Genomic DNA, 10567 nt, shown 5'->3' with positions numbered 1-10567 from the left:
TTGGTAAATGCAGTGTGAATGTTGTATTAATTATGAGAGAGAGAGAGAGAGAGAGAGAGAGAGAGAGAGAGAGAGAGAGCGAGAGAGAGAGAGATTTTCTTTGAGCTGTGACTCAGATAGATATTTATATTAAAATATTTGTCAGACATTGTGTAACAATTTACCCACTGTTGTTTAGCAGTGTAACAACGGTGTAACAACGGTGTAACAACAGTGTAACAACAGTGTAACAACGGTGTAACAACAGTGAGATAATCCCCGTCATGATAATCACACAACAATTATCTCTAGTCATCACCAATCCCTCACGACAGCGTAATACGACGTAACAGTCTCTTTGACAGATGCGATCCCAATACTCGTTCAGCCATGTCTGATGTTTTCACACGTGTCTGCGAGCAGTGCTTGAATCTAGCCGAGGCAACGCCATATCGTCAACCGGCACTGTCTCACGAACAAAACACACCTATTATTCTTCACCAGACGAAGTCTATTCTCGAGCACATGTGCAGTGCAAACTTGTCTCACTAACGAACTTTCGCTAGATCTACCGCGTTTCCGGGTTGAACATTTCGAAACGTCCCAAACGCGGCAAGTGGCTATTTCAAAGTATTCAATTGGAAATCTCGGTAATAAACATAACTGACCCCGTAAACAACACATAACGGCTTACCTCAAGTGTAGCTAGCTGTCCACGGCGTGGCTACTGTCGGCCAATTAGCTTGGATTACATGCTCCGGAGACAGGTCGCCTGTCAACAACGATACCATTTGTCCCGGGCCGCAAGCGTTCGGAAAACCTCGGCTACCGTAGTCATTCGGAAAATTAATGGCATTTTCTTTAGGTCGATTTTGCGTTTGTTGGTGTTTGTCTATCGTTCTGTTTGACATTGGACGTGAAGTAACCTAATTTAAGAGGAAAGCATTGGAACACTAAAACTAACTCATAATGTTAACAACAGCTCCCTTGGTTTGACATTGGACGTGAAGTTACCTAATTTAAGAGGAAAGCATTAGAACACTAAAACTAACTCATAATGTTAACAACAGCTCCCTTGGTTTGACATTGGACGTGAAGTTACCTAATTTAAGAGGAAAGCATTGGAACACTAAAACTAACTCATAATGTTAACAACAGCTCCCTTGGTTTGACATTGGACGTGAAGTTACCTAATTTAAGAGGAAAGCATTAGAACATTAAAACTAACTCATAATGTTAACAACAACTCCCTGGGTTTGACATTGGAGTATGAACAAAGACATATTTTGACTGTTTTAAAAATAACCAAAAAATATGGTGTTTATATAGGCATAAGTATACAATTTTTCACGAATACAGCAAAGCCAAGAAATGCAACCACTCCAACAAAAGAAAAACAGAGAAAGACACAGACACGATACATTGGGGAAAAAACCCACACACGACACACAGCCACTACACACAGAAAGACATACCGACACACACACACACCACACAGAAAGACACACACCGACGGACAGACACACGTACACACACACACGTACACACACACACACACACACACACACACATGCAGAAACACGGTCACACAGATATAAACGCACATACCCTTCACAACGTTCTCCGTACAGTGTTGGTTATTATAAAGAACTTAACATCCTTTGATAAGGCAAGCTGTTCCCACATTACGTGATTCGTCCACACTGCATTAACCGCAGGATATTGTCCTGCTTCATACCCCATGTTATGAAACAGCCGCATCGTTTTAGATGAAACAGTTATTCTGGAGTTTAAAAATTGTAAGTGTTATAAGGATTCGGTTGAATGCATCTGGTGATCGTTCCAAGCGATACAATAGAGCGTATATGTGTCGATCAGAATGGGTTTCTCGTGTCAATCCCACTGCAGTTGTATATTTCACAATCATGTACATGACCCATAGCGATCAGCTGATTTCATCAATTGTCACTGCTCCCTATATAACTCAACCATGTGGATGTAGATTGGAATTACAGTGTATTTGTTGGCCATTGATTCATTGAGTGAAGTAATTGTGACAAACAGGTCCGAATTGTCCGACTCCAAGTGGTGCTTTGTTTGACAGCCAGCTTGATTGACAGACAGAAATAGGTCACTCGGCGTATATATCACACCGCCTGGTGACATATACACACGTACATAAATTGTGAATTCATCAAAGCAAAGGCAATCTTTGATAGGGTAAAGAGTCGGTAGTGTTATAATGTATTGTCTTTTAGAAAAGAAGATTATCGAGACTGGGCGATGGATGGATAGTGGAGGGTGGTGGTGAGGTGATGATAGGTGAGGTGATGGATGGTGGGCGAGTTAATGTTTGGTCAGTTGATGGTGGGTGATATGATGTTTGGTCAGTTGATGGGGGATGAGATGATGTTTGGTCAGTTTATGGTGGATGGGAAGATGTTTTGTCAGTTGATGGTGGATGAGATGATGTTTGGTCAGTTGATGGTGGATGAGGTGATGTTTGGTCAGTTGATGGTGGATGGGAAGATGTTTGGTCAGTTGACGGTGGATGGGAAGATGTTTGTCCAGTTGATGGTGGATGGGAAGATGGTTGGTCAGTTGATGTTGGATGGGATGATGTTTTGTCAGTTGATGGTGGATGAGATGATGTTTGGTCAGTTGATGGTGGATGAGGTGATGTTTGGTCAGTTTATGGTGGATGGGAAGATGTTTTGTCAGTTGATGGTGGATGAGATAATGGTTGGTCAGTTGATGGTGGATGAGATGATGTTTGGTCAGTTGATGGTGGGTAGATGATGTTCGGTCAGTTGATGGTTGGTGAGATGATGTTTGGTCAGTTTATGGTGAATGGGAAGATGGTTGGCCAGTTGATGGTTGGTGAGATAATGTTTGGTCAGTTGATGGTGGATGATTTGATGTTTGGTCAGTTGATGGTGGATGAGATGATGTTTGGTCAGTTGATGGTGGATAGGAATATGTTTGGTCTGTTGATGGTGGATATGGTTATGTTTGGTCAGTTGATAGCGATATTTCGTGATAGTATGTTCGGTGAGGGGTTGGTGGATGAGGTGATGTTTGTTGAAGCGAACTGTTTTGGATATGCTTATGGAACTTTGCACTTTATGCGATATCCAAGTTTGCATATCTCGCCAGATGGACACTGTAACCACTGCAGCTTAGCCACGCTCGAGCAAATAAGAGGAATAGAACTAATACTATTCCTGTCTTTGTCTTCAATATCGCGCCAAAGTTCGTATTCACATTTAGCAAAATGATTATTTTTCTCACACGTGTTGTTTATACTATTTTATAGGAGGACTGTGAAACTCTTTTAGATTTGTTCTGATAATATATATATATGAAATAGTAAAAAGGGAGATTGTATGATAAAGTCAAAACTTGGCTTCGACAGTACTGTTTAACAGCGCGAAGAACACCTGTGAGAGTTGAAATTAAAAACTGTTTTAAAAGCCCCGAAAGACATGAATTATGGTCCATGAAATCATCAATGAATCGTATCCCTTTTACAAACCATTCTTGATTCATGATAATGGTATTTCCTTGTTCTATTTTCTCGTTGTACCGTATGTATTGTGAAAGGATACACTTGTCTTTTATACGCTGCAGGTGGATGCTATCTAAGAATTTCCACCAGACATTGATAAGGTCCTTACGGTATACACTGCTTATCTTGTTATCATCTGTGATCCAAATGTCTTGCAAGTTATTCATTACGGTGATTGGTGGGTGATGGTGGGTAAGGTGATGGTGGAGTGAGTGAGTGAGTGAGTATGGTTTAGGCCGCTTTTAGCAATATTCCAACACAAACCAGACACCAGAAATGGGCTTCACACATTGTGCTCATTTGGGAATCGAACCCGGGTCTTTGATGTGACGAGCGAACGCTTTAACCACTAGACAAACCCACCGCCCAAGGTGACGCTGGCTGTGGTTGAAGTTTGGTGATGGTGACGTACGGTGATGTGATGGTTGTGTTTTGTGAGTTGTTAGTCAGGTGACATTTGGTGATGTTGAGCTATGTTGGTGACGGTATGTTTGTTGAGGTGGTGGTGAGTGAGGTGATAGTGGGTGAGGTGATGTGGACGAGATGGTGGTGGGTGAGGTTTTGGTGGGCGAGGTGATGGTGAGTGAGGTAATGGTTGTGAGGTGATTGTGATTGAGGTCATGGTTGGTGAGGTGATGGTTGGCGAGGTGATGGTGATTGAGGTGTTGGTGGGTGAGTTGGTGAGGTGATGGTGGGTGAGGTAATGGTGATTGAGGTGATGGTTGGTGAGGTGTTGGTGGGTGAGTTGGTGAGGTGATGGTTTGGTGAGGTGATGGTGATTGAGGTGATGGCTTGTGAGGTGATGGTGATTGAGGTGATGGTGGGTGAGGTGATGGTGATTGAGGTGTTGGTGGGTGAGTTGGTGAGGTGATGGTGGGTGAGGTAATGGTGATTGAGGTGTTGGTGGGTGAGTTGGTGAGGTGTTGGTGGGTGAGTTGGTGAGGTGATGGTGATTGAGGTGATGGTTGGTGAGGTGATGGTGATTGAGGTGATGGTGGGTGAGTTGGTGAGGTGATGGCTGGTGAGGTGATGGTTGGTGAGGTGATGGTGATTGAGGTGATGGTAGGTGAGGTGATGGTGGGTGAGGTGATGGTGATTGGGGTGATGGTAAGCGAGGTGATGGTTGGTGAGATGATGGTGGGTGAGTTGATGGTGGGTGAGGTGATGGTGAATGAGGTGATGGTTGTAGCGGTGATGGTTGGTGAAGTAATGGATTGGTGAGGTGATGTTGGGTGAGGTGATGGTGATTGAGGTGATGGTGATTGAGGTGATGGTGGGTGAGGTGATGGTTGGTAAGGTGATGTCGGGTGAGTTGATGTTGGGTGAGGTGATGGTGATTGAGGTGATGGTGATTGAGGTGATGGTTGGTGAGGTGATGTCGGGTGAGGTGATGGTGGGTGAGTTGATGGTGGGTGAGGTGATGGTGGGTGAGGTGATGGTTGGTGAGATGATGGTGGGTGAGTTGATGGCAGATGAGGTGATGGTTGGTGAGATGATGGTGGGTGAGTTGATGGTGGGTGAGGTGATGGTGGGTGAGGTGATGGTGATTGAGGTGATGGTGATTGAGGTGATGGTTGTAGCGGTGATGGTTGGTGAAGTAATGGATTGGTGAGGTGTTGGTGATTGAGGTGATGGTGGGTGTGGTGATGGTTGGTGAGGTGATGTCGGGTGAGTTGATGTTGGGTGAGGTGATGGTGATTGAGGTGATGGTGATTGAGGTGATGGTTGGTGAGGTGATGTCGGGTGATTTGATGTCGGGTGAGTTGATGGTGGGTGAGGTGATGGTTGGTGAGGTGATGGTTGGCGAGTTGATGGCAGGTGAGGTGATGGCAGGTGAGGTGATGGCTGGATGATGGTGTGGGTGGGCTGATGTTTGGTGACGTCATGGTGGGAGAAGTATGATGGTGACGTCTCTGTAGGGAACGGATGATGGTGACGTCATAGTTGGTTATGAATCCAATATGTACAAAAGATGAAACATTTGTGGAGTACCACCCACGCTCACGAATGCAGGTACGCACGAAAATATACACATGCGTCCACACACACGCATACGCACGCACACATACACCGCAGCTGATTCGTAAACAACATGCACTCGTATATATACTTTTTGAAAATAAAATTAATTCAACATCGGCCATTACCCATTCCCATCTATGATGATTAAATAGAGACAATTCTTTACATACACACGAGTCTAATATTCCGAATGAGTAAATGTGACAGCTGAAGAAGACATCACGATTATTTACACCAGAGGACAATAAACGGTCACGCATGACTTTCACACTGGAGTCAGACATGCGTAAAGAAGCGCTATTAGTGGGTAAAACATACACTCGTATCCGTCTAACCCCATACTTAAGTGATCCGCCCGAGGAGGCCTTTTCTATGACGAATACCGATATCCCGATAAAGAGCGAAAGTTAACATAAAATAACAACGGGATCGCGCTATTAACAGCCAATAAGAGAAGGGCGTGTCGGCCTTTGTATGAAGAGATGTTCAGTCTGTGGTGACATTTTGAAGAGATATAAAGTAAGCCGGGATTGACCCCGCTCTATGCAATTTTCCAGCAATATCACGGCGGGAGATAACAAGTATATTGGCACCATATGCACGGGTGGCCTTGTCGTCTAAGGCGCCGCGATTCGCTGTGCAGAAATGCGTCCCTTGGGCAAGCCAGAAACCTATGATTGTTGGTTCGAATACCGGTTCGCCCCGATTATGTTTCTAGGTTTGTCAGCACCATACCCGTGCTCGTGGGTTTCACCGAAGTGGTAAACGTCCGAGACCTGCATCATTTCGGGCTTTCCTCCCACATTAAGCTGACATGCTGTGATATAAATGTAATACTGTTAAAAGCGGCGTTAAACACAACTCACTCACTCACTCACTCTTTCTTTGGGTGATTATTGTTGAAAATATCTACACATGTGATATAGTCCTTATATCGAACCAGAAAACGATGTGTAGATGTAGCTGGTTTGTTTTCGCTCAATGTCACGAAAACACCGAAAAACTCGACTTTAAAACAAGGAAAAATTCGCAACACAAGAATGCACCACAAATATATTCTAATAGGACGTAGCACACCTAAACATCCTGATACTTGACAATTATCAGATTTGGAAGCGTGATTTCGTGAAGTAAACAACCCAGCGATAAGCAATAATACAAGGGCACTATTCTCGTTTAATAGACCCGGAGAGCAAGCATGGAGTACCGGACCTGTCGACTGGGAACAATGTTTGTTTGTTTGTTGTTTGACGCCGTACTCAGCAATGTTGCGGGTATATGATGGAGGTCTGTAAATAATCGAGTTTGGACCAGGCAATCAAGTGATTGATATCACGAGCATCAATCTATGCAATTGGGATACGGTGACATGCATCAACCAAGTCAGGGAGCCGGTCCACCCGATCCCGTTAGTCTCCTCTTACGACAAACATAGTCACGTCTTTCGGCAAGCATGGGTTGAACCTTGACCTTCACGGGTTGACTCGGAATAATGACGTGAATCTTGTCACGTACAGATTCCGGTACTCAGTGTCAGTGAGAAACACACAGAATTACATTGAATATATATGACAATCTCTATAAACCTTATCTCATAAAACTCAGACGTATCAGGGACTATAAAAAAGCGAAATGAGACGCGGTCGTCGGCTACGAACGCCGACGCTTCAAGTTCATTTTACCTTTCAGACGTCACATCCGTAGGCGTATAAAATCGCCCATAGCTGCCAAAACCATCGGCTTTTAGACATGAAAACCAAGCACGCCTTGTCGTACGATCACTTGTATTGACGGGAATGCATTTAGGTGTCAGAACGGGGGTAAAATAACGGTAATGTCTAATTCTTGTGAGGCTCTGTAGTGTCTTAAGATTTGTGTATGCTTTTTGTTATCATCCAGACCTGTCGGTCCATATCTTCTGTTTGCATTTGATGTAAATACAGGGTTGTCAACGACATATCAGCAACAATAGATCCTGTTAGCCGGAGTAAACTTTCTTGACACAGAGCATTGAATTCATGTCTGGAGTCTGGTTTTATCATGTACTTTTATTTCAATTTGGTTTAGAAGAAAACTTCCTTTTTATCTATGTTACTAATAGAATATAACATTGCGCTAAGCCCAGTGATTTGAAATATGAATAAAAGAAAACCTACCGAGGTGCTAAATTTCGTTGTACAGAGTTGCGTCCCTTTGCTGCCAGGATCTGCTGGTTGTTAGTTCGAATCCTCCGTTTTTCAGCGCCATACGTGGTCGTGGATATCACCAAAGTTATAAACATTTACGATCTGTATTACAGTTGCTTCAATTTTGTCTCCATCTTTATTATAAAAGGGGGCCACGGGGGGCCCTGTCGTCTCAGGCGCCGCGATTCGCTGTGCAGATTTCCGTCCCTTGGGCACGTCAGAAACCTATGATTGTGGATTTGAATCCCGGTTCACCCCGATTATGTTTCTAGGTTTGTCAGCACCATATCCGTGCTAGTGGCTTTCATCGAAGTGGTAAACGTCTGAGACCTGCATCACTTCGGACTTTCCTCCCACACGCCGTGATATAACTGGAATACTGTTAAAAGCGGCGTTAAACCCAACTCACTCACTCACACTCCATCATAAAACTGATACTCAACGATATGCCAAAATACCGGGCCATTGAACCACTTGTACTCACGTTTTAAAAATCCGGTTTGTAATCCCATGTCAACTCTCCCTCCATTCTTAGTGCCAACGAAATGGGTAGATTCAAATCGCAAATGGTATGAAATAGAAATAATGGCTAAAAAACGGACACTATTTTTCTTCTTTGCAAACATTCAGAAAAGGCCGTGGTTCAGCTTTCCGCCCTCTATCCACTTATTTTTCAGAAAGAGGAATAGAATGCCAATTTACCGTCACTTCAGACATCCTGGTTGAAGGTATCCTTGCTCCCACAAAGATATGTTCCTTTTTAAGCGGTACGCCCTATCCGCAGAATGTGCTGGGAAATTCCTTGTGCAAGTGATGCACGTGCCTCGATTGGCAAGACACGTATTGCGGCTTTGGAACCCGGATGTTAGATTCAACGGTACAAGATTTTCGCATTTATATTTTGGACTTTTGAACTTTGGAAATTAGTTGCAATCTTCATGATTATGAATGGGTTTTTCATAATGTTTAAACAAAATGAAGTTTCAGGTACAATTCCAGAATATTTTTTGCAAAGAAATACAGATAAGTTGTTTCCGGTTCGAATTAAAAAATCGCCAAATTTGATGCTTGGTTTGTCTGCATCAATGTCGACGACATAGGTCTTGTCCGCTTTCTTCCCACATCAAGCTGCCACGCAGTGATATTGCTTAAATTCTGTTCAAAGCAGCGTTAAACCCTCACCTCGACGACGTCAAGTGTGGGGTAACCAAGTGACCAGAAGACATCACTCTCAACTTACTATAAGGGGCGGTAGGGTAGCCTAGAGGTTAAAGCGTTCGCTCGTCACGCCGAAGACCCGGTTCGATTCCCGACATGGGTACAATGTGTGAAGCCCATTTCTGGTGTCCTCCGCCGTGATATTGCTGGAATATTGCTAAAAGCGGCGTAAAACCATATTCACTCACTCACTCACTCAACATTGTAAAGAGGAGTGTCCCACCATCTGGCCTAGATTTGGGACTCTTAAAATGTCTAATATGAAAACTTTGATATTTTGTCATTGAAAATATAGTACATTGCAAAACACTACAATGAATGAAATAAAACGGTTTTAAAAAATAGAACGACTCCTTGACTCAACATAATTATTGTCACCAATGTTTGATCATTAATATGTTTGTCATTGAAAATATAGTACATCGCAAAACACTACAATGAATGAAATAAAAACGGTTTTAAAAAATAGAACGACTCCTTGACTCAACATAATTATTGTCACCAATGTTTGATCATTAATATGTTTTAAAATAAGTTTTAGTCAAAGGCTTGCTCATAATCAAGTATTAAAAGAATGCTTTTTTGAAAAGTGCTAAATTCAGCTTTACTTTGGCATATAACCTATGGGCGTTGTCCATGCTAGTGTTGAAACGAGCAAAACCAATTTTCTTTCATATTTAGCACATCTGAAGATGATGAAAACACTTCAGAACCTTCTTATTATTTCTTAAATTATACAGTTTAAGCAGGCCCTAAGGGTTCTTGTCATACCTTAACATAATCAAGTGGCATAATGTGTTTCTTCTCACGAGGGCGACCGCCTCCGTGGTCTAATGGTAGAGAGCCCGCCCGGAGAGCGGAAGGTCCGGGGTTCGATCCCCAGCCCATCCCAAAAGACTTTAAAAGATGGTACTTGTTGTTACCTTGTCTGGCGCACGGCATTAAGGGGCTAAAACAAGGACTGGTCGGCTAGGAGTCAGTATACTGTGTCTGAGTGGGGTATTCGTGTTAAACTGCGACATGGTATCTCAGTGTGCTAGCACTATAAATCGGCATCAGTCCGGACTAGTACAAGCAGCCACACGTGCATGCACGTCGCTATATAAGTGCAATAATCTTGGACGCGACGTTAAACCCCATTTCACCTCACCTCCCACGAGGGCCGCTTTGGGGACGACGTTTTCAAGTCGCATGTTTGCAACAAAGCGTAGATATGCCTTTAATAACATTTAAGCATCATGGTGTTTGAAATATAGGAATTCTGCAACCGAGCATGAAAGAAGCGGCAGCCGGATTTTGTTTGATAATGACATCCCCAAGTTGTAAATGTATCCTCATTCATGCATGCACCTCGCGAAGGTCCGGGTTAAAAATGGTCTTCAACAACGCATGCTTTTTGAAAGAAGAAACGAACGGGATCAGGTTGTCCAGCTCGAACACGTGTGTGATGCATGTCATCGTATCCGAATTGCGTAGATCGATGTTCATAATATCAATCACCTGGTTGTCTGGTCAAGGCCCCATTATTTACAGATTGCCGTCATAAATGTGGAATATAGAGTCCGTCGCAAACAAACAAAATCTCAGTTACATG

The 10567-nt window shown here is 43.3% G+C and overlaps 1 protein-coding gene across 1 annotated transcript; it reads right to left on the bottom strand.

Annotated features, from left to right (window-relative positions):
- Positions 1 to 4165: 4165 nt before the first annotated feature.
- Positions 4166 to 10166, bottom strand: LOC139464720 (mucin-2-like). Its single transcript, XM_071246235.1, has 2 exons — positions 10124 to 10166; positions 4166 to 5460 (listed from the first exon to the last, which is right to left on the bottom strand). The coding sequence occupies exons 1-2, from the start codon at positions 10164 to 10166 to the stop codon at positions 4166 to 4168; spliced, it is 1338 nt and encodes a 445-aa protein (XP_071102336.1).
- Between the last annotated feature and the right edge of the window lie 401 nt (positions 10167 to 10567).

The sequence above is a fragment of the Haliotis cracherodii genome, unplaced genomic scaffold, assembly GCF_022045235.1.
Source record: "Haliotis cracherodii isolate W230 unplaced genomic scaffold, xgHalCrac1.p SCAF_17, whole genome shotgun sequence".
NCBI lineage: Eukaryota > Metazoa > Mollusca > Gastropoda > Lepetellida > Haliotidae > Haliotis > Haliotis cracherodii.
Note: the sequence above shows the minus strand (reverse complement) of the source record. Positions and strands in the feature narration are given on the sequence as shown.

Excerpts from the sequence above, each read along its gene's own strand:
- LOC139464720 (XM_071246235.1), bottom strand. The coding sequence starts at position 10,166 with ATGCGACTTGAAAACGTCGTCCCCAAAGCGGCCCTCGTGGGAG. Across the intron at positions 5,461-10,123 it reads CAAAGCGGCCCTCGTGGGAG|AGACGTCACCATCATACTTC; the intron begins GTGAGGTGAAAT and ends CGTTCCCTACAG.